At 34.9% G+C, this 25,998-nt stretch overlaps 2 protein-coding genes across 2 annotated transcripts in view; one reads left to right on the top strand and one right to left on the bottom strand.

The window, feature by feature from the left end:
* Positions 1–25,998, top strand: part of LOC145937553 (RNA binding protein fox-1 homolog 2) — a 263,968-nt gene that overhangs the window by 81,039 nt on the left and 156,931 nt on the right. The window contains exon 3 of the mRNA XM_083040661.1: positions 13,823–13,865. The gene's annotated coding sequence lies outside the window, so the exon portion shown is untranslated. The remainder of the gene's footprint in view (positions 1–13,822; positions 13,866–25,998) is intronic.
* Positions 22,641–25,998, bottom strand: part of LOC145937572 (uncharacterized) — a 184,819-nt gene continuing 181,461 nt past the window's right edge. The window contains exon 5 of the mRNA XM_083040701.1: positions 22,641–23,107. Within this exon, the coding sequence (XP_082896827.1) occupies positions 22,939–23,107 (169 nt within the window). The 3' untranslated portion in view covers positions 22,641–22,938. The remainder of the gene's footprint in view (positions 23,108–25,998) is intronic.

Raw genomic sequence — 25,998 nt, 5'->3', positions numbered from 1 at the left:
TGATGCGGCGCTGCACAGCCCCCGCAGACATATTCACGCTAATTAACGTCAAAAGGGCAGCTGAGTAAATCTACGCTAAATGCCGAGCATTTGCATACTTACGCGGTTTGATGCGAGAGCCCCGATACTCCCGGTAACTCGACCCGAAGATTTCCTGGTTTATTATGTTTTCCGATATTACGCGCGCGCATCTCTCTCTCTTTCTTCCTCTCTTGAAAATTACTGTGAGAGTCATTGCACCGATAAATAAATCGAGAGATCGCTCTCTTAGAGAATTAACGATGCGGTACTGACGCAGTTACGAGAGATCGCGCAAACGTATTACCGGATTACAGCGAGTATGTTATAACGTGTTCCGTTTCTCTCTGTTCCTTTTTCTTTGCAATTAAATTTGGATACAGAGCATGTTAGATTGATGAGATCAATGGAGATAAGATTTTCGATAGTACGGAATGAATAATTCTGCTAAATTAATTGTAAGAAATATCAGCTGAATGATTCCATAAATAGACTGTAATATGAGACTCGTCACATTGTGACAATCAGTTTTATGAATATTGATGTTACTATAATTAATATATGAAATTTTTGCAAGATTCCGAAAGAATCGCTCTTAATTATGAACATTCTAATTAATGCAAGATGCAAAAATTTTTCGACCTATTATTAATGTTGCGTTTATAAATTCAATCGAAAAGAATATTTATTATTACATAGTTTATTAAGCATAAAATATTATGTTTATGCTCAATATATGTTTGTCAAATTTTGTCAAGAATTTAAATATTTTTATCTTTCTTTCTCTTTTCTTATCACAGAAACATCCATCTCTTCAAATAATTTTTTAAAGTTTATACATTGATATTGAGAAGTCATCAGTTAAATCACGCTAAAATCAGCTGCAAATAATAGTAAAAACAACATTGTTAAAAAATATTTTATTTTTTTTTGGTAATTGGACGACTATAATTAACTTGATATAAGGGTTTGTGTTTGCGCGAGACGAAGAGCTTTTTTGTGTTTTAACGCGCGTACGTTTCATTATTGGCCATTGTCGCGGCGAGCAAATTAGGGGTGAGTGTATGTCCCTAAGGGAAGAGGAGGGGGGGTTAAAAGCTACGAGAGGGAAACTCTGGAAAAGCGCCGGTGAAAGAGGAGAGAATTGCGCTCTCGCGCTGTTTTCCGCGCGCACCGTGTCTCGGCTTTTATAGCCCTTCGTCGTATTTGCCATAACGTGTTTTCACCGGAGAGAAACGAATACACGTTTTCCTCTTATATAGAGAGTGCGATTCCAAACTTCTTCCATTTTCCCGACAGAGATGGAGAGAGACTCGCAAACCTAAATTCGTTCAGAATCGAGACGCAATATCGTGTTTTCCCGTAAAACCACGCCTGAGAAATACGCCAGAGTACTGAAGTTTACTACTGTCGAAAGTTTGTTTATGCATATTTCAACGCCCCGCTGCTCATACCGGGAGATAGTCTCTTTCTTCCTCTCGAATCTAAAGTGTGGAAATGAGAGAACGTATTATAACTTGTTATCCCGACGTATATTCGACTATCGTAACGCAATCGATATCACCGGCTGCCAATGTTATGCGATATATATTATATAAAAAAAAAGAATATCGATGCATAGCAATGAGGCTTTAAATATTGCACGTCGACGCAATTTCAACTGCAATTACGGCGGAAAATCTTTTTAAGATTCTCATTCAGTTTATGGTGCTCGAACGCTGCGAAGCGGAGCTTTTTGCACGGATATAATTGAAGTCTGTTATAATAGCTCGATAATATCGAAACGATAATATGAAAGTGTTACTTATACATATATAGAGAGATATATCGATTTCGAGACAGAGAGAGTTGAGTATATATTGAGTATATATTGCTAAATCGTATCGAAAGATTCAATTTCAATCTTTGCAAAATTGATTTTTTCCCTCGTGATTATATTTTATTTTCCATTTTCTAAATTATTCTTACGGAAAGTATGTGCTATCATATTTTTTTTTCGTCTACCGAAAACTTTAAAAGCTTATTTTTTAATTCGGCGAACAGAAACTTGTATTCACGTTATATAAAAGCCAGAGATGCAATCGTAAATGCAAATGGATTAAACGTTTTTTTCGACGCAAAAAAAAAAAGAAGCTTGAAAACGTTTTCCATAATATATGATTCGAAAAATTGCGCGATTTTAAGCCGATTTCGATGTAAGGTATATCAGATATTTTTTGTTGCGGAGATAGAAATAAATCACTTCACAACGGAAACAAACATCTCCCTTTTGGAAATAGATTTTTCGACATTTATATATAGCTTACGGTGTTATACAACTGCGAATAGAATCATTTCGCCGACGAGAAAATTGCAATGGAAAAAGTACCGGTATATGCGCGTTCGTGTTCGTTTCGAAACGCTTTCATTTCGAAAGGGACGAAATTGTCTGAACAAACCATCCTTTTATGTCACGTGTGCGGTTCAAGTTATCTGAAATGATTATTTCGATGATAAATTAGCGATGAACGTGTGCATGGAAAAAATATGTCTCTTTTCTCGTTAATAGAAGAACAATTTACTCTCGTGTAATACTTATAAAAGTTACATGTCTTTGCATTACAGAAAAATATATGTATCTCTTTATTTTCCTCTGACGAATAAGGCGCGAATTCACGCGGTAATCTTTAGCGCGCACCTGATATTTATTTCGCGAGGCATTTATTAACTCTTTCGTTCACGCGTGCATCTAATAATCCCGCGCAAACTCGGATGATTCGAACGCGAAGCGGCATCCGGATACACAATCTGGTCGACAAGTATTTCATTAAAAGGGTTTAAATCCCGTATTTCCCTCTACGCGGGTGTAACCACGGATACATTTGCATGCAAATCCCGCGGTGCCTCGCTTTGAGCCTCGCATTTCGAGGCCGTTTATGACCGACTGCCATGAGTGAGTGATGCATCGCCATTAAATATTTTCTCTATTTTTCTTTCCCCCTCCTCTCTCTCTCTCTCTCTCTCTCTCTCTCTCTCGCGAAGACGCGGTTCTTCCAGTCCATCACTACTTTATCTTTTTATCCTTCGTCTTTAATTTCCTTTCTCGTAGCGAATGTGGTCGCAAAGTTTCACTGTCGAGTCCACCGCATCACTCATACATTTATTCGCTTTAATTAGGAAGGAAAACCGCAGGGCGATCAGAAATTCTATAGTCTTCCCCTTTACATCTAGCCACCCCGTACTTATGTACGAGCGAGACTGGCTCGGTTTTCGGTCAGATAAGGGAAAATACTGCGCGGACTAACGTATTTACACAAAAGGATACTTCCGCAATATTCTCGCGGGACGAATAAACTTTTCTTCTACGCGGTTTGCACATTACGCTCAACCACGAGAGAATAGTGCACGTATAATAAGCGAGAAGAGAGAAATAAGTTACGATGACGTTACGATAGAGAGAATAAGCCGTCAAGTGCGTCTTTGCGAATGGCCGTGATGTTATAACGACGTTGGTATGCAGAGCTTATTGTTGGAAGAGTGAATTCACGGATTTTTTTTAAATCTGAGATGGTGGATAATCGCGCCCCCCTTCATAAAATAATTTTACTGAATTTATAATATTCCGACTGTTTAAAGTGCATAAAATTTTTATATTATATGTACAATAAAGAGAGTTTTCTAATATATATCTAAAAAATATAATAATATAATATACAGTCTAAATACACACACATTACAATTTGAGTTTATACTTAAATTAGAATGAAATATAAATTAGTAAGAAATATATTTTTACATTGCAGGCTTTTACGTAATTTAAAAGCTGCTTTAAAACATTTGTGTAATTGAAGAAGAGACAAGGAGAAAATTATTATTAAAGACAAATATAAGTATATTTTCTTCATCATTATTTTATCGCGATTTTTTTTATTATTTAAATTGAATAATTGAGTAGAAAGTTATATCAACTTCAATCATTCGAATCTACTTGCAACTTTCATTCGTGAAAACTCGATTTTAATTGTATACTTTCTCCAGTAGCGGTAATCGGGATATGTAGTATATTTAGGTTTTTTATCAAAACGCGATATCTATAGAACTTTTATAGAAACGCGACTTTTATAAATCTTTTTCTCTATTCTGCATGGATTCGTGTTGGTTCTGTTAACGAATTGCGTTAGCAAAATTACATTTCCGTAAGATTGCGCGAATTCATGCTTTAATACATCATTGCTGCTCGCTGTAATTTCGTTGTAATTCGATTGATTTTTATCTTTTATATCCTACGGCAGTAGTTTTTTTCGTCGCGTCGCGTGATAAGAGAAGATACGCTCATCTCGTTGAAATTGCTAGGAAAATTGTCGTGAGTGAAATACTAGTCTCGGACGAGCTTTTTCAACAAACTAGCTAAGTCTCGCTTTAAGTTTCGCGACGAATGTTGCAGCCAGTTCTCAAAGTATATACGAACGTTTATTGCCGCGAATGTATAGGGATATATAGGGTGTCTCAAGCTTAAGAGCGAGCATCTCACATTATGAATTCTTTGATCAATTCTTCTAAAAATAAATTTTCTAACATTTAATTATTTTTTCAGTCACTCAAGTTATAAACCCTGCCACTTTCTTGATAAATTTTTAGATAAAAGCAAATTGATCGAGACATATATTAGGAGGATTCTAGATCCGGGACACCCAGTGTATTTGAGCAACAGCTTGCGAAAATAATAAAAACTTAATATATGCGTGCGTAAAAAAAAGTTTGCTGGCATCGAATTAATTCGCTCTCCGTATTATACTACGAATGTTTCGTAACAGATACACGTTTCTATTATGCGTAGCTAACAAATCCTTCCTTTAGCATACTACGCCCCGGGATAAGCACCCAGTTTCCCGCTTAATTTCGCAAAGCTGCTTCAAACGTTCGTTATTTCGGGACGCCTCTTTTATGCTTCGTTGCGACGCGACTTTTATGATTCTACAAAGAAACAGCTCGTTGATAATGACTACTTTGAATCGCATCGTCTCATATTATTTACTCACAGCATATCCTGTTTACTTGAATCGCTCTACCCGGATAATCTTCAACGTTGAGTCATTGACAATTACCTATTGAATGATTCAAATCAATTTGAATGGAAAATTAATTTAAGATTTTTCTTTATTTCTCGAGGTATCATTTTTCAATGGTAAAAATAAGAGGGCAAATCGCGGACATTTTCAAAGGACATTTCAAAAAGGAAGAGGGAGTCGCGGGAAGTTAAACAGGAGAGAAACATATGATTTTGCACGTGTAATATAAAAAGACTTATATCCTTTCCGCATATGGCTTTTTACGTAGCTAAGTTTTTTAATATTCCGCGCACGTCAGAGTCCTTTTGTCACCGAGATGAGAGCAGATACGCGCGACAAATATTTACGCTACTCCGTATGCGTGAGAATCCAGCTTTGGGAGAGAAGTACGTAGAAATGGAACGAAACGCGCGAATGCGCACACGGTAGTTTTCGTCGCGTTGCACGTCGGAGAAAGGAAATTGGAATCCGGCAAAAATGCAAAATCTGCAGCGAGCTCTCGGGCAGGTGAAATCGCGATAGAAAGCGGCGAATGAGAGAAGTTGCCGCGCAAACAGAACACACACCAAAGGAGATCAGTTCCTAAGGATCGGTAGGCAACCGTTCTCGCGGTTGTGTTGCTGCTGCTGCTATAATAAGATCCTTTCTCGAAAGCCGCTCGTTTATCACGCGAGTAGACTTTTTTGTTGCGCGATATCGCGTCGATCGTCTCGCTCTCGAGCGAGGTGTTAGTGTGTCGTGTAGATTACGCGATCCTGACTCGCTGGTACGTCGCGCTAAATAAAAGTCTCGACGACGAGACCCCCGATAATTTACGACGGCTTCCATTTTCCCCGCCACAATGTGTGAACAATGCAAGGTGAATTGGGGTGAAACCTTAACCCGCATCTTGCATCGCATTTTAATTTATTTCCATTAATTATTATGGTAATTATATCGAATCACAATCGTGCTATTTGAATTTGAATTTTGACTTTACGTCATTTTGGAAATTTGCGTAGTTTTTCGCGCTGATCACGTTTAATTTGATCTTATTTATACACATGAAACGGATATATATATATATCAGATTTTAACGAATAATAATTTGATTATGGGCAAAAAAAATTTATATTTATAATTGAAATGCAAAAAAGTAGTATACATAGTAGTATCACATACATATTTTGAAACAACGTTTTCGACTGATAGATCAGTCTTTCGCGCGCGCATTCCATCATTGTGTTATAATTGATTCGATTATTTTTTGTAGCGATATTTTTATCCTCGTGTGTCGCGCGGAAAGCTATTCGCCAAATCAATCATACGCACAGGTGCGGTGTTGTAAATGAAATTAATTCATTTTGGCGTTTTACGATTCTATACTCGGCTGATTTTTTTTTTCGCGAAATTCGTTTAACTTTTATTTAAAACAAAAGTAACGTTTGAATAAGGAAAGACTCGCGCTATGTAAATAATTCTCGGCAACGAGTGTCTCGGAAATCGACCGTCTCACTCTCGCGAAAACTCTCGAAACAGCGAATTTTAAAGCGTTGAAGAAAGGAAATAATCCATTATATTATAGAGTATCTTAACTCTTTAAAAGAGAGCTACTTGAAAAGTAGCAATAAAAGATGGAAGATTTTAAAAATATTTTATTCATAGAATGAATGTGCACACTTCTTTTTTTTTCTTTCCCATTTGGATAAAATATTTTTATTGTTGTTTCGTTTCGTTGACATTTAAACGATGATACATTCGTGTGAATGCGCTGCTATCCTTCTTCTCTTAATTCCTTCAATATTTGAACATGACAGAGAGAAAGGTTATTTGTCGTATGTGTTCCACTCTTTTTCTCTCTTGTCTCTGTCTTTTAAAATTGATATATCGTGACTGCATTGTCGTTTTCCGTCTATACTCGTATTTTCTCCGATATTTGTTCTGTTTATTTTACGATGATAAAATCAAAGCTTTTAGCATATGTTTATGTATATATCTTTTCCGTACAAGACTCGAAATGTATGTTATAAAAAATGTATAATTTTAATGGACAGTCTATTATTTTTTTCAAAGGATAAAATGATAAAAGTTGTCAACAAAAATAACAAACATATTGTTGTGATATAAGTAATAGCGGCATTAATAACACACATACGGTATTTTTGCCTTTTTTTCTTTATATTCGATTCGGTCAATTCATCTTCACGAATCACGATGCGATAAAGCGCAACGACGACGTTTGCTTCTCTTTGAGGCCGATCATAGATCGTGAGGATTCTTGCTCCAATCTCAAGATCTCCGTTTTTCCAATCTTTCGAGAGAAGCGCGGCAATAACAATGAAGCACGCCGATTATGGGAAAGCACAGGTGCATTCTGTTATCACTTCCGGTCGATCGAGTGGTCTATTGAGACGCCGCCGCGAACCTTAATCGAAGCTCGAATAAAGTGGACCCAGAAAGGAAGTTGGATTTTTCGATCTCCGCGCGTTCTCCTGTTCTTTCTCTCGTGAATCTTTGTCGTCAGATGAACACGATTTTTTATATTGTTTTTTTTCTTTTCTTATATAATTTTTCACTCGAGATATTATAAGGAAGATACTTGCGATCACATTAAAAATACATCTTGATATATAATAATGATTGCTTGCTTCATTTATTTCGAAAAAAACAATAAGACAGAAAACTAATGAGAAAAAACATAGAAAAAGATTTTAATATTATCATTTTATCTTTTTCTGTTTCAGAAATAATTGCATCTCTTTGATTACGATCAGAAACAATCTGGATTATTTGATAAAATTGATTATCACTTCTTTTAGTTTTTGTTCTATTATTTGTTTGAAAAATGGGATGTGTGTATGCGATAGGGCGAAACAAATTTTCTTTTATTTTTCCGTAACGTGTCGGATTGATCTCAAACGACATCGAATGCGGACCATTGCATTTCATGTTCGCGACGTTATTAACTCAGGCAATTGTAGTATATTCCATTACATACGGAGCATCTATGTTACACTCTGTCATTGCCATTTTTTTCGCCGATTATATCATTGATTCACAGAAAATGTTTCCTTTTCAAATAACGGCGCGAGAACGTGTAGTATCTGATTGTATCATAAACTTGTATCTTTTAAACTAAAGACAATATTGACATCGCCTCATCGAATATTGGCTTTGTAGACCATTGTACATATATAACATGTACATGTAATACAATTTTTAGATTTTAAAAGCATAATTTCAGAAGTTTGTCATTTTTTCGTTGAAAAATGTTATTTTAAAGACATAAAATTGTTTTTAATTTGATAAAATTAAAAAATTTAGCAGAATGCTATATATATAAATTAGCACAGTTTGGTTTCAATCAAAATGTTTTATATTTTTCTGTAAAAAAAATAATTTTGTTTTATGCAATCTCTGCACATTTATAATTAATAAGTTATCAATTTTTATTTGGATCTCAGTTACAGATTTATTAGGTCAGATAAAAATATAGACGCGTGAATATATTGACTAAAGCCGTGAATATATCGACTAAAGACCGGGATAGATTCTTCGATATTTCCTTCTCGCTTGTATAGCGACAGAATCCTATCTTCCTTGTCGAACGTATTACCGTTTTGCGAGGCTTATCCGTGATACCATTATCCGGAACAACTCGCAGTTCACATATCCATTACCACGTACATGGTTATCCGCGCGCATCTCAGGGATGTAACTTTTTATCGTATCTGTTGAGCCCATACTATCATGGCAATTTTATTTTTATTGTCTGTCCAGTTTTCTGCAATTGCGTGGATAACAAATTTTTCTGTTTCTTTAATAATTACAAATTGTTATTGAAGTATCGAGTGAATAATCTCTCTCATCCTCTTTTTTTATTTTATTATTAATATAAGTTGATTTAGTTTTATTTTATTAATAGTACAGAGACGTAAAATTTTTCTGAGATATTCTAGTAGATTATGTTTATTTGTAGCAAATTATATCAATTTGGAATAAATTCGAGAAAAATGTTTTTTACATAGAACCTTACATTTTGAATGAAAAACTAACACGAAATGCCTTTGGAAATTTTGTTACGTTGCACGAGTACTCCGGGTACATATTTTCAATTCTAGATTCAAAGCCTTTTTTCCTATTTTCCTGCGACACGCATAACAGCGAACACATATTACACGGAAATGTGGTATACGTATATACGATTTTATAGGCGAGTATTTGTACACGTGGCTGGTTGTATATAATGCAATTTCACCGTGTGCTCGTGGACCCCGTCGCGGATATTATTAGTTTCGTATTTTATTATCGGTGTTACAACCCCCTTTTTCTAGCTGCACTGAGAATTCGATAAGATGAAAGGCACCTCGTAAGTGATACAGAAATACGACGGAAACGTGATGCTGACGGAAATATTGGGTACGTGTGCGGAATTCTAAGACCACTACTGCATGTATGTGTACGAGTAATTGATTGCCGGGAGTGTACGAAAGACAGTATATGCGTTTAAACTGAAATTGGGAGACTCGACGAGAAAATGGCAAGTGCTTTAAGCGCGAGTCAGTGTATATAAATCGAACGAGATGTATATATAAAAATGTTTTTCCCTCGGCAAATCATCGTACACTGCACGCGTTTTGCTATACAAATAGATCAGACTATAGTAAAATTATTTTTTTAGAGAATAAATTAAATATATATTGTTTCGATTTATATGTCTTCATCTCCATCTTTTTTTCCTTCTGGTAAACACGTTTTGTAAGTAAGAGACGTTTTTTATACAGTGATTCTCTGAAAAAAAAATGAAAGGGTTTATGGTTCAGCCTGAAAAGGACTTCGCCGAATGATTTATTATTCGGCTGACCTCGATTCGGCCAGCGCTTTTCATTTGATCCTTTTTTTTTCTCTTTCTTTTAACCACCATCGCCTTGCCCAACTCTACCGGCGTACCTTCCGGTTTTATTCCTCTTCTCATTAAAATTTTTCGACCGTTCTCGTGTCATTGTTAGCTCGCTCAGTTTTCTGGATTGATGCATTAAAGCTTTGCAAGTTTATTTAGCTTCGACATATATCACAGATGATAAGATTCCAGAGTATCGCAGAAAGTAGTATAACGTGTAATTTCTCTGACAAAATTCTTTCCTTGAAAGTATGATTAAATTTTTGCGTATCTTTTAACATATATGTATTTTAAGAATGTTATTAACAAATCAATTAAGTCATTAGTGCTAAAATTACTGTATAGACAATATATTTTTATGATTTATTTTATTTTAATACGCTTTAGCAAGAGATTTCAACTTTAGAATTAATTTAAAGATATTTGTGTAATATTAGATAAAAGAATTGTAAAGAACTGTCTGTGTGCAACAATTTATTATAAATCTTTGTTTAAAGAAATCTACAGTTGAATATGCGAAGCGTTTGTATAGTATGCATCATGTGTATTTTTTGGAAAGAAAAAAATATACAGTTTGTTTCTCACGAAGAAAAGTTTCGAGAATTTCTGGTTGAAGTTTGATGAAATTGCAAAGAATGTCTCTTCTATTTATAGTACCTTCAAGTTGAGTTTATTAATCCTTATAACAGGCAAGACGAAAAGCTTTAGTTTGCGTAACATTTTCATTATATTATGCTACAAATTTAGTGGCAGATGTTGCGATTTATCAAGGCCGCATTTATTATCATAGTGAGAAGCGATTCATTACTTCCGTCATGGGATTCTCGACCAAAACTTCAGGAAGTTGGGCGGAGAATTCCCGAACGAAACTCTGTAAATGCTTGTCAAACTCTCAGGACTTTCTCGCCTGTTTGAAAAATAAAGGAAGGGAGTTAAGCGAAGCCAGAGAGAGAGAGAGAGAGAGAGAGAGAGAGAGAGAGAGAGAGAGAGAGAGAGAGAGAGAGCCCTTCGCTAGATCAAGCGTAATTTAGAAATTTAATTTGAAAAGTTTCTAGGATTACGGCACATTCGGAAATGAAATCTGCGAACTCCCCGTAAAGTTGTTAGCAAAAATCGTGCATAACGTGATTTGGTAAACAAAAATTCCTTAAATCGAAAGTTTTCTTTCGGGGGGGGGGGGGACGATAAACTCGCCATAGATACATGTTTAATTTTTACAATCTTTTTTTCATTTTCGAGTATCAATATTTTCAAGCTGTATTTTTGCTTCATAAATTTTAAAGGAATAAAGTATGACATATGAGATATTAAAGTTAAGTGAAATAAATTCCTCTTGGCTTACATTAACTTTCGACTTTTATACGCAAATTACACATATATTAAGTTAACATAGATTTACGTATTAATTTTGAATAATGTAAATGGTATGTTAATTAAATACCATTAAAGTCATCGCAGTTTTCGTTTTTTTTTTATTTGTATATGGTTAAAATTTTTGGCTTTATTACAATGTGTTCCATATATAAACGCATTATTACACAGTTTGAATTTCTATATCACATTTATATGAATAATTCATATTGTTAATATAATCGCGAAAAATGTTGCACATATTAATTATTATTCGCATTTGTACAAAATAGATGTAGAACTCAAATCATCCGTAAAATTTGTAATTATATGTATATGATTTCGATATCATAAAATTACGTAAATTACGCAATTTACGATTAGCAAAAATCTTACCAATCGTAAATTACATTACGCGCTAATATAGAATTGCAATTATAGATCCAGCGAATTACGTACCATCATTACACGAAACCGTAGTTTTGTTGTATAGCGCATAATGTCATTGTTATGTGTGCAGTTGCGTGGGAAGAAATATCGATACTGCGATTTACGGCAAAAGCGTTTCGATTTATGAGAGCCAATTTACGCGTGATTTACACCGATTTAAAAGTTTCTAACGCAGCTATAAGTGCGAATACGCTCGCGCGCGGTTTATGCGGCAATTCGATTAGAGTGTGCATGTCGACGCGCCTAATTCGGAAGTGTTCGCCCCGAGGTTTTCGATTTTGATCACAGCCCCCCGTTTCGCGATAACTTCCATATATATTATATATATATATATATATATGTATTTATGTATGTATGTATATATGTATATATGTATGTATGTATACATATAGTACGCGCCCCACGGCTCTTCCAATTACAGTAGGTTTGCAGTTGCAGTTCCGCCTGCAGTTGCACCCGATTGCGCGCACGTTATAACCCCCCCGAAATTCGAGAGATGGAATTTATGGCGCTATCCGTTCGACGTCGAACGATTGATTGATTCGATCTCTCCCCGTTTGCAGTTCTTTCGTCTATTGACTTAGGTCCAATTACAGAACCCCGCGCAAATTTCACAATCGAATGCGCGAAGAAATCTCGCGCAGGAGAGCGAAGAAAAAAAGACGTAAATTATCGAAGCGTGTATATTTTTCGCGATACAAGGCGACGAGTTAGTCTTCAATTTTTAACAGTATCACGAAACTGCTTGCAACTATCTGCGATGCACAAATGCATCTTCTTTCCGAATTTTATTATTAAAAAAAATGAAGCTTATGCCAGATGGGCAATATTATAAAAGATCCGTGGCACACAGATAATGCATTCAATTCTGTCACTTCTGCCATACAGAATAATGCGTCATACGGAATATAATTATACCCCGTTACGTAAAGCTCAATCAACAACTCGCCGTAGTCAAGAGCGAAAAGGCCGCATGTAGAAGTGGCATTTACTTAACCGCGGCAAATACACTCGCTCATACAGGCTGCGCGTTTAAAAAATAATAATCTTGATTCTCCAACGTGCGCGCACGTTGCGTTAACGTAAATACAACCCGCAACATTTTCCGTCGACAAAAATCGCCCGCCGGTTATTTTCGTTACGGTGCTATATTCTAGGAGACACGGGGGAGTTAGAGGGAGAAAGGGAGGCCGTAATTAATTCGCAACCGAACGGCCTCGCGGAAAATCGCGCGACACGTACGACACTGCTCTAACTACATTTCACTGCCTCGATTCGCAGCTGCAACGAAAACTGCATTCTCACGTGGTGGCGTCGGGATAAAAGCGCATCGCTTTAATTACGTTCTCTCGCGGTTTCGCGGAGAGGACGGAAGTATGAAAACGAGAGAGAGAGAGAAAGAGATGCGGTAACGAAAGAGGGACACCGGAAAGTGCAATGAAAATTCTTACGCGGCAATTTCGCAGTCAATTCGCAATTTCCATTTTAGACGATACCCCCTTGCAAATTGGCCTCCGCGAAATCCCCCGGGAGTCATCGGGCTTTTGAACGCTTTATTGAATGTCACAGGTGAACGGAAAAGTTTTTCATCTGCCGGCCAATCGATCAACTGTCAAAAAGATGCGCGTCGTATCTTTTCTCTTGCCAATGATACCAACTCGAGAACTCGATGAAGTTATATAAGCTAGACTCGCGCGTTCACGCGTTCTCCGAATTTAATCTAAATTCTCAGCGCGCGAAATTGGCGGCGTGCGGCGCTATTATTCCGGAAGCCGGTATGAAGTCCGGACGTCTCAGTTATGCAAATTAAAGCGAATCTCGTGCTTCAGGAATGCGTAATACAATATCTAAAGTGAATTTGAAGTACATTTTGCCGTTTTTCCTCCTTTTATGCATTGCGATTATTCCATCAGGAGAGAAACAATATTCTTTTTAAATCTGTAATTGTCCAAGTAGATATTTATAAATGCTCATAAAGGCAAATTTAATCAATAACCAGAGAAAGCTCCTTTTAAATCATTTTATTTATATATGATATAATAGAAATTATATTTAAGTTTCTTTTTTTATGTTGCAGGTCAAACTATCGCGCCAAAACGCCCCACCGAATAGCACATATTGTAAGTAGCCAATGATTCATAAAATAATATTTTATAATCAAGATTATTAGATTATGCTTTAAATACGCTAAAAATTAGGACATAATATTGTCAACACAGAGATATACCAAAAATTATTATTTAATACATCTTAAATCGAGTATCAATTTTACTGCAAATATGATGAATAATTTTTGTGAAAATATTTATTATAGACAGTAATGTTTGTATATATGTAGCAGATTTAATTCTAAAATTATTAAAATTTTTGTATATAAAATTCTATTGTAGAAATTAATGCGATATATTATTACGTTTAATGTAAACATCGTTCTGTTCGTAAGTGATTTTAAAGAGATAACGTAGATGATGCAAAATTATTTCTTCTCAGCGTCGGCGTAATCTAGAGAGTACTTGAGTATAATTTTTAATCTCTTGCGCCTTTAATCCGACATGATCCTGAGATGAGTTTAGAGAACGTTTTCTCATTACAGAGTTTGTTTATCGATTTTTCCGCAGACCGCCTCGCGAGAACTTTAATCTGATTTTATCCTCCATGTTTAGAATGAAATAAGAACTGCCGGTCTAATGCGATGGACCATAAGATTCAACACGTATAAAAAAAATCGATGAGATATATAAATATTTAATTAGGTCGCAAATGCGTGCCGCAAGAGTAAAGTTTGAGATTTAATACAGAGTAAATTCTTATGTATAAACGGATAATGAGAGATTTACCATTTGAGAAATTTACTCATCAGCTTTTAGCAATTAATGTTAATTAGCGAGAACTCTTCTGTTCTCGATTTTCTACAACGCCAAGACTATTGATTATTATTTATATTATAATTTTTAAAAAATTGATTAAATTTATAAAGAAATTTAATTATAAAATGAAAAAGAAAAATTTTTAATTATATATAACAGAGAACTTTTCGTTTTTGTATAAATAAATTGACTGTTCGGAAGTAATATCGGATTTATATTGTTAAAAGTAAGCCGAACAAAAGGCTATTTTTCCATTGTGAAAATATCGAAAATGTATCATTACAGCAAATGCGCAGTTATTCGAATATCACGAAGCAAAAATATATTTTTCCACTTTCAAAATATTCGCTGTGTAATGTTTTTATAGAAAAAAAAATAAGCAAAATTTAAACCAAAACTGTTAAAGCGTTCTATCGATTTTCTGAAATTTAATTTGCTGTCTTAAAACAAAAGAGAGTGACAAATCATATATCTATTAAGCCTCAATGACACGCAGGTGGTCGACGGATAAAAATTCGGGCTATAATTGCATTAACGATCATAAAAGGAGAGCGGAAAGCGGCCGACGCGGAAGCGGAAGCAGCTTGTACAGTGCGCCAAATCCGGCGGGAGGAAAACTGGCTTAATCCTCTTATGTCCGTCGCAGGGCCACTGTCGGAAAATGGCGTTCTTTGCTTGACCTTAAACCCGACAGTAACACGTGAGCAGCGCGCGCGTTGAAATACACTAACAGTCGGCGATTTTTCTTTCTTTATTTCTTTATGACGGCGCGAGGAAAAACAAAAGTTTTTCTCAAGTCGAACGTAAAATCGCACAAAAAACAAAAATGTTGCATAAATTTCTCAATTGATAAATCTCTATTCTCTATTCGATTGAATATGAATGGATTGAACTGCTCTATGCTATTATGTGCATTCTGATTTTTACAACAATGTTTTGTATTAATTTACTTTATCTTTATAATCTCTTTTGATGGAGTATGTGGATTTTTTCTTAATCTTCGTAAAAACCATATAAAAGTTATAATATTAATTATGCTTTGCATAAGGGAGGTTAAATATTGATTAACACATTGGAATCGTCGAATCAAGTGCGGCGAAATGTAAGGAACGAAAATTTATGAAGAAAGGCGAAGGAAGTTTTTTGCGCGCTTTTTCGCTTTTATCATAAAGAATTTATAATTAGACGGTACTTTTGTATAAAAGAATTTTAATTTTGAATTTGAGGTCAGAAATTAAACGAACATTTCGAAGTAAAGCTTTGTCGAGTGAATTGTCTCATTCAAATTGTTTCCGTTTTACGTAGTACTTGTATCTAGCGGGTGCATAGTATAAAACTTTGTAAAATAAAGAAAGGAACGTTAAAAGTTTTAGTAATATTACATGGCGAAGAGCTCCTTCTCCTTGTTTGAGTATAAAAGGGTTGACACTAATTACGTGTACGTTATTTTCATATACATATGCGATATAAAAATCTATTGCGCGAAATGGGAAAAATATATTTATTAAGTAAAAGTATTTATATTTTTTTAGATTTGTACTTAATTTAGGAAAATATTATTTTTTATTAAAAATAATTAATGAAAAATTTATTTATATATATCATTTCTTATGACGACTATTATACAATTTTTATTAATGCGAATATACGATGCAGAATTATTGTGAAGAGAAGAGATTTGTGAAAAATTCTGCAAATCTCTGTGTAGACATAGAGAATACACGGAATAGGCACTCACGGAAATAACTTTCAAAGTTACGTGGCAGTGCAAACGTGAGTACTTCTCGCAGATGAGACGCAGATCCTGCTGGATTTTCGTGATTTTTAGCTGCGAGTAGGATTAAAAAAGTTGACACTTTTTTTTATAAGAGAAACGTGTTGCATTACTCATAAACGATTTTTATCTCGCAGCTACTGTAATGTATAATTCGACCATTTATTAGTTAAATTTGTAAATCTAATAACACGAAATATTATTATGTCTTGGAACTATTACGAGATTCTCTTATAATTTACGAATAAGTAAGCATATTACGGCAGGTGACAACGTCGTGTAATGAAAGCAGAAGTTTATGTAGTAAGAAAGTATATACTATATAATTGCGCGCGGGCGAGGTTGAAAAATAAATTCCGCGTTTCCGGCAGCTCCGGCGACCGTGTTGCATTAAGTTTGCGCTTTTTTTACGTGACTCTTTTATATCTCGTTTTATATGAATTTCTAAATTTTACTGCGAAACCGAGAGGCAACTCAACTCACGACTCCCGCAGTTCGTTTCCTTTCTCGTCGAGACGCTCTAAGTCTTATCGCCCAGCGGCAGTCCGGCGAATACAACTCTGAAATCGGAATTGAAAACGCATCCGAGGCACGAGAAGGCAAGTACGAGAAAGAGAGAGAGAGAAAGAGAGATTCGCGAGATCGTGAGGCGAGGAGGCGATATTGGGCAAAGCCATTTCGAGGGGAGGGATTTCCTTGGAGAAAATCGTGCGATTGAATTAGAATCGAGGATATCCGGGATATGTAAGAGAGGGAGAGGGAGAGAGGTAGAGAAAGGATATAGAGTGGAGTATGTGTATCTGTATGTGTGTGTGTGTGTGAGAGAGAAAAGAGGACAAGTCGCGTGAAAAGCGAAAAGTGCTCGAAAATTCCACATGCGCATCTCGGGAATGCGGAAGGGATTATTAACTTGAAAATGTTTTACTAATCTTATTTAGAGAGAAATTTTTCTTTTAACGGTAAATATTTTAATAATCTTGCAGACATATATATCGGGCGGAAAAAGGAATATAGATAAGAACGGGAAATAATTTACTCAAACATGTTTGCTCGAAAAGCATGAGACAAAATTGATGAGACAAAAATATCCCGCTGAAGAATTGCGTCGAAAATAATTAAAATGATAAATCGACATTTTGTAAATAAAATACGTCTTTATACATTTGCGTTTCGCGTACGCTCATTTGATATCGCTATAATTAGGATTGCATTTGCATCGTGTTATTATGTCGCCTATGTAAAGCCGCGATGCGTTACGTTAATTATGAACGTGAATCAATCCTCGTAGAATTTATTACATAACGGTATCATCAAATGCAAATTATACGTACACAATGAAATCTCAAAAACGGATCGTGAATGTGCAATCACATCTCTCGAAGGTGAAACGTATTATATCTGGAGAACAGAGAGTGTTGCGTATTATTCCGTCAATATTTATTTCGCGAAAATGTAGGCGGAAAAATCTTCTTTTTAGATCGAAAAATTTTGAGATGTAGCGAAAATCTTATCTCATAGATCCAGCAAACGAGCAATTAAGTCAAATGCCGTCCAATTAGGTAAAACAGGTGATTAAAAAGAGCCATATTACATAATATTAGGCCTGCAATCGTCCCGCCTTTGTGCTCAAGCTAATTAAATCTCCTACCTTGTAAATTAGAGAGCCCTTTGGCGAAAGGAGACGGAATGTCAGTTACACGAGCCGCGCACAGGAACGTCGTCTCTCTATTCTATATATTTGTCGTGGAACGGCTTCCTTTTCACGAAAATTGAAATTTCCGCACAAAGCGATATGTACGAGTACGAATATGGCGTCGCATCATGTGCGTCAGTTATATACAACAATATTTAATGTAATTATTAACTGAACGTAACGTCATGACGAAGAAACAACGCTGCGTTCTCGGAAATATTATAGTGGCTCAAAATTATACCACGAAACAACGTAATATTTAGAGGCGAATTAAATATTATTAATATTTTCTCTTTCATACACTTGTATAATTCTTTTCGTGTAATTTGCTTTGTAAAAGAACCATTTATGTTCTCAACACGGTGTTCAAGGATAATAAAATTATTCATAACATAAAATATATATCTTTCTTTTATGGTGGCTAGAAACAAAAGCAGGTTTAATAATAATAATAAGTAATTTATATTGTTTGTCGTTAAAATATATATAAATCTGAATCGTAGTTAAAATACAATATATAAATCTGAATACATACACACACATACAATAATTATTACGATTTTTCGAAAATCGAGCATTTCAGTTCGGAAATAGAACGCGTAATTGTATACGTCTGTCATACGTTGCGGATTCCGGAAATCTCCGTAATGGAGAAATTCCGAGGTTGCATTTACGCGTCGGCAATGATTCCGGTCCTCTCTCTCTCTCTCTCTCTCTCTCTCTCTCTCTCTCTCTCTCTCTCTCGCATGATTTTAATTTGTAGCAAGCACTCGCAGGTGTTCCGATGGAGAGTCAACGGGACCGTAAGAGCTTTTATTCACCGAGATCCATTACGCTTCTCGCGACTGCTGACTGGGATTATGAATAATTCGAAAGTATTTACTTTTCTCGTACAATCGGCTGAATTAATAACGAACGGATAGCGGTTCTTCGTTATTATTGGCTAAAGAGCGCGAACCGCTCGATATTCACACTCTATTTATAATTGGAGACTGAAACCGACGATGCGAAAATATAACGATACAAATTGTGGATTTTAATAAACTTTCCAGTATTCGAATTTCGGGGAATTGGGGAAGAAATGTGACGGTTTACGATTTAATCGCTAAATTCTGAAATGAAATGTGCTTAAAATCGAGATATCTGATCTTTGGCAGAAAATACACGAAATTGATAGAAAAAGAAATAAATTTTATTATTTTTATATAAAACTCAAGATAACATAAATATTCAGGTTTTTCGATAATTATAATTATAATTTATTATATATTATGTGCTTTACGTATACTACACACAGAGCTTGTCTCGTTACAATATCGCGTTACATGAGAGCTTGGATCGCCTAAAATCGGTAAATATAGAGCGAATATTTCGTATAAGAGGGATCCGTTATCGAAAATATAAGGGTATACTGATCAAGCGAATGCAGGATATAATTATAATTACAGAGCTCTGTGACGGTATTAATAAAATTATCGAAAATGTAATTAAGGAATATTATATATATTACACTGCATAGGAAAATATAAGAGAATAAAAATTATTCAGATTCTTCTCCTCTTTGTTGTCTGTGTGCCGGTTCGTGCTCGAGCACAACGGGGCCTGTTTTTCACAATTTGTATAAATTAAAAGCGAAAAGAAGAAAAGAATATGCTAATAATGAGTATAAAATACTCGAGGGGCAAAGATCAATAATCCATATTTTACTGTGAACTATATGACATATATAATTTTTTAAAAATAAATAGTGCTTATAATATAACCGCGTTTTTTTTTCTGTTTTTAAAATCAAAGTTCCATCATAATGGAGCATATTTTTCATCGTCTGTTTAATTAACGATAATTATATATCTTTTTCTTTAAATATTTATCTATTACCTTAATTTAATACTCGACATCTCACTGTGCAATATAGATTTATATTTTTTTTTTATTGCAATTAAAAAATAGTGTGAAAAATATCCTTTCGAACCTTATCTGTCATCTGGCGCTCCCTGTAATACCGATCACACGCCTCGATAGTTTCTCTCGCTGTCACCAGGCGGCAGCAGCGTCTAGTCGCGTCGCGTTTTGACTCGCGCGAAAAGTCATTTCGAAAGTTTTTTAACAGTTGGGGAAGATGCGGAGAGCACGACGTCGTCTCGGCCCAACAGGGCGAAAATTATTCGATTTAGAGCTATCAAGGAGAGTCTGTCTGCGTAATATCAGGATCGGCTACGAGCTGAATCACGAGTGGGAGCAATTGAATCATGAGATTTGGGTATGTGCGGCATAAATCGTCTCTTATCGCAGTTTTTGCAGCGGCGTGCTTTTTCACGTTCGCGACACGGAGCGTGACGTTCGCGCGAAAGTAGACCTTACGCTAACTTTACGCAAAGTACAAAATCGCGTGCCATCGTTACGTAAAATTATGGCGAGACGATAATTCACGCTCCGGGAAGACTTTAATTCGATCTTGTAGCAGTCTTTTGATGCGCATCGACCTTCCGTATAAGCTATTTGTTTCGAATAAGGCGGAAAAATTTAATGATCTCTGAAATTTAATGAGCTTTAAAATTTTCATCACTTAATTGTATTATATACTAGAACTCGTCTCACGCCTTTTTCCAAGTAAATAGTTGATACTGTGCGATGTATATAATAAATATGTACTAAATATTGTAGAATATAAGTATGCAATCGATATGGCATAAGGCTCATAACAGGTTTTTAACCTACAATGAAAAATTGATTGAAAAATTATTCTTGTACTATATTCTCTCGTAACTTGCTTAATTGCTATCTGGGGTTATTTTGGAAAGAACTGAGAACGAAGAATAGATAATTATATATAAGATTTGATCAATTATCGATTTTTTAATATTTGAATCAGTTATATGAATTTAATATTTGAGATTGAGATTGATTGTTCTATTATTTTGGAAGGATTACAATTTTATGATTATTAATCTATCATCGTGGACGATTCTAAAGTTAGCTCGCAAAATAGTCTGCATCTGTTCGATATTTTAAATGAACTATGAATTTTATCTCTCTCTCTTTGCTTCGAATTCATTTCCAATTCTTGCTTATTCGATAGCGATAGACACTCGACGCCATCCAACGTATATTCTGAAAATGCAACGCGATTTTACCGAGAGTTCTACAGCAGTTTTGTCGGTAAAAGCTATCTCGATAACTCAGTTCCCTGTGTCCCTTTAACTTTGATACTTGCAGCAAAACATATCCTCCCTTTTGTCGCGCGATTCTTTTCCGATGAAACGCATGCCAATTAATTATAAAATAATTGGCATCATGAACAAATACGGGTATTCTCGTACAACGTCAACTCTGATCCGACGACACATTGACTTTATTGGAATTTATTGTTGGACGGCGAGCAATTATGCAGCGAGGTAACCGCGCTGGAAATCGTTTGAAAACAACGCAGTCGTTTATTTGTTTGAGAATGTTTAGTCGCGCGGAAGCTGCATGTGCTAACAAATGGAAATTACACGGTGGAACGAGCACTTGTTGTAACTTTGCGAGATGATGATACATGGCTAAAACGCGACCTCGTTCGTATCGACTGAAGTTGAGAGAGCATTGGCCGAGAGAGAGAGAGAGAGATGTCAGGTTAATCCTGTAAAATAATTGTATAAACTTATCGGGAAGAATTTTAGGAATGTTGCAAAGCGTGTTTTGTGCACGTACAATTATTATGTTGGAAAAAAATCGACCCTAATAGCTACTTTTCAACTTTCTAGATAACAGAAATTATATATTTTTAAATGTTATTTGAACACTCTCCCTTTATTTATCAAAGAATCTGAATTTTTGTATATTTATAGGTACATGTATATAGAATGCAGAATTTTTTTAATGAGTTTGGAAAAAACTCATTAAACTTTTCTATTTCTCACTTTTAATAATCGTAGTCTTTATTGCTAAATATCTTTTTACGATATTTTTATCGTAATAATCTTTATTACGAAATGTTTAGTAGAGGCGTAATGGAAAAAGGTTCATTATTCAGTTGAGGAAAATAGTTTGCGATGACTCAACGAAACTAATCTACTGTTATCGCTGTTAATGCTTTTAACATATTACGATTCGCAGTAAAAATTTCTCTTTTCCGAAAAATCGTAATTTTTAAATGTGTGGGACAATATTGTGAAAATCGAAGTCTTTTAAACCATTTATTTTCAAACGACAAACTAATATTTACAATATTTTTAAATATTCACAGTGACAATTATAAATAAATTTTTCTGCCTGTGTCGTCGTTATGAATATATGCAACGTGGACTTTGAAAGCGTTCCTACACTGACAATGAGAGAATTTTCTCTTAGAATTTATCCTGAAAATCATGGTAATTATGGGACAATATGGTATGGAAAGAATTTTATGAGAATTTCTCTGATTAATATTTATCACAATAAAATATAAAACATGTTTGATTAATTTTACTAAACTGCATAGTAAAATTAATCAAACATATTTTATATTTTATTGTAATAGATATTATTTTTATTGTGATAAATATTAATCATAGAAATTCTCATAAAATTCTTTCCGTACCATATTGTCACACGATTACCATGATTTTCAGGATAAATTCTAAGAGAAAATTCTCTCTGTGTAGTTTCGTTTGTTCGATTTTTTGCGGATGATGATGAGTAGAATTTTTTCAGACAAAATGCGTGTCTCGTCATCGCATACCGATCGATTTATTTACGCGTACAAGACGGAGATTCCTCCATCGAGATTGTCGTCGTCTATTTTCGGCTAGACCCGCGATTGTCCTCTCCTCCTGGCGCGCGCAATTGATTTTAGCTCCCGGGACTCTCTCCATAGCGTTGTCGAGGCGTGGTAAAGCTCACGATGGAAACAACCAACCGATTCGCCAAATATACGCGGCGCGTATATTTAGCTGGAAAATTGAATCCGTGCCAGGATACAGCCCTGTAATCCGATCCTCTCTCCCGCCGGCGAAGGGGGATGTTTTCGCGTTCCCGCAGGATCCGCTAGCTCCGCGCGTCGTCCGCCTGAAAATAATTACTCTTATCAAAGAACCGCGAGAGGGAGAGAGCGAAAGAATCGAATTCGCTTACTCAGCGAAAGCAGGATTACAGGACAATATCTAGCTCGCGCACAACGCGCGAATTTTCCTATACCTTCTCTCGTTCAATAATAATACCGTTTGAATTATGCAAAGCGCGATAGCGGACGACATTTAGTTCTATAATTATGACGTGCGTCAATAGCAGGTTAATATTGGCAAAGTTTATTAATTTAACATTCCATCGCGCTCCACTTTTTCATTGCAAGGTTTTCAAATCTTTCGATATTTTAATTTTTCAATTTTTCAATTGGCATTGAACATTTTTGACAACTCGGTACACGATATATTTTCCTCGCAGTGTGTTGTAAAATTCACTTTAAATTTAATAAAAAATTAAATTTTTATCTGTCTATCCGTGAAATTAAAATCTTTAAATTTTTCAGTATTATGTCGTCACAATTAAATTTAATTGGAAATATGTTCGACGAATCAATTTTGTCAAAGAGAATTTCGCATTAAATTCTAGTATAAATAATATATGACGTTGTAAAATTTGGTATAAATAATATATCAAGCTCAAATATATTTTTGTATGTCGTCCTGTAATTCAAATTAGATGATACTATCGTGTCGAGGAAAGAGATTCATATCTATCGAGAAAAATGTCTAGGAAGCACACGATCTGCTTTGATATACGAAAAGCTACGCGTTGGGGATAATTAGTATCATGCTAATTACGTGCTTATCGAAACTCGCAACTTGTCACGCGTCTCTATGAATTCAGTCTTTATGTAAATATCCTCCGCGTTTCTCGCCTCGTCTTTCTGAACTTTGAAAGAACATTTTCTTTATGTGAATTCTTGGACTTTCCGTCATTTACACGAGAGAAATCCAGCATGCGGGCGCGTGTTTAAACACGACACTGTACTGTGTTTACGCGCGTGTTAAGATCCCTCCCTAATCTGGACGTAGACTATCGGACGACGTGTATATATGTCTATCGCAAGGGAAATACACTATCATGGATTTGTGATAAAGAGCAGAAGCACATGAACGAAAGAAACATGAAAAATAGATCGGGAAGCATGTGATGCCTTTATTTCGATCGATTATTGACTTTCAAACAAAATTGAGAAATATATCTGGAGAATACGTATATGACGGAAAGTAGAGCCAAGTATTCAGATAATTTGTCAATTTTTAACAATCCCTACATTCTGATGCAATAGATGCGTTAAGCAAATAAATCCGATATAAAAAGTTTAGGGTCTTTAATCAAATACCTTCAATAATGAAAGAAATAATTGAAAAAGGAAAAATAAAAATAAAGATAAAGTGACATGGAAAAAGGACAATATATTGCGTCTCAAAAAGAGATAGAGATTCTTCTTAAAAAGGAACTTGGGTCATTCTTAACAATTTAAGGATATTGCCATAATTGATGCCGATCTCACGTTAATGCGGGTCCCGGATAGGTTTGTCATTGTCAAAAATTCATTTAATTCTGATTTATTATCTACAGACTTTCGTAATCGTGACTCATATATAGATTGTGAAGTATTTTTAACTTACATAATAGCATTAGATATATATATTTTGGGATATGCAGATAATAAGCTAAGATTAGAAAGATTTATATGTGTATTCAGCCTATCGAGATGTCGATTAGTGTCAGTTGTCTATCTATTCGATGTATTTCTTTAACTCTCTTTCTAAAGGTCATGACACGTGAAAAAGTTTTAGGAGTAAAGCCGTAAAGTCGTAAAGAAATCGACCAATCACAGTTAAACATTCTTACTACTTGCGAGAATGCTCGACTGTGATTGGTCAATTTGTTTATGGTTTTACAGTTACGAGAGTAAAACTTTTTCACATGTCATGGGTCTTAAATGTGACCAAAAAAACTTGATTTTTTCCCAACGAAAATAAAAATTAATTAATCTCTTTTCACACACATATTACAAGTTTTAATATAATTCAAATAAAATTGCAAAGAATTTGCAGTGAAAAGAATATATAAAAGAATATATAGGAAAAAAATATATATATTTTTTTTATTATATACATATATATATTTTTTATTTTTTGTATATATATTATATATAACAGCTTCACAAATCAAGTTTCAGTTAAACTTTTTTTGTCGGAAAAAAAATTAAATTAAAAAAATTATATTGCGATAGAAATATTTCTCGTATAATTTATATGAAATATTTCTATCATTTTTTAAATTCAACAATAATTATTTTTTTTGCCAAAAAAAAGAGTAATCGAAACTCGATTTGAAACTGCTTGAGATAAATTTGTTACGTTTCTTATTTCCAACTCGCTCTTCGGAACGTAGACAGCTTGGAATTTGCGCACTGCTCTTTTTACCGCTGCTTTCGTGGATTTTATTTTGCAGCTGCTGTCTAAGAAACATTCGACCTTAGTGGAAGAGTCAATTCGTCAAAGCGTCATTGTACTTGCCTCGCGATTTACAAAAAGTTATGTTGGCGTTCCTCGCTATTCTTAGTCCAGCAAATAACTTTTACGTAGCGTGTCTCTTATATGTATTATCTGAAAACCATAATACGGAGAGATAATATCTCAAAGAAAATTCCTTCGACAAAATTAGTTTGTGCGTTTTAACACAAGTAATTGTTTTTTACTAGTTCATATATTCTAGTATTAAACAGCTTTCTTAAGAGGATTAAAGCATTCTCATATAATTTGCGATGAGCTTAGAGGGATTTTATAGTTCGTTGGTATTCTTAAGCATGACAAACGTACCATTTGCTCGATTTTCATTACCTTACCATGCTATAATTACACACTTCATTGCCTAATCTAATTTAATCTGGTTAAAATTATATATAAAGTGTTACATACACG

The sequence above is a fragment of the Prenolepis imparis genome, unplaced genomic scaffold (assembly GCF_030444845.1).
Source record: "Prenolepis imparis isolate NDT839.2.m4 unplaced genomic scaffold, iyPreImpa1.0 SCAF_6, whole genome shotgun sequence".
Classification (NCBI taxonomy): Eukaryota; Metazoa; Arthropoda; class Insecta; order Hymenoptera; family Formicidae; genus Prenolepis; species Prenolepis imparis.
The sequence above is the reverse complement of the archived record's forward strand: the minus strand, read 5'-3'. Positions and strand labels throughout refer to the sequence as shown.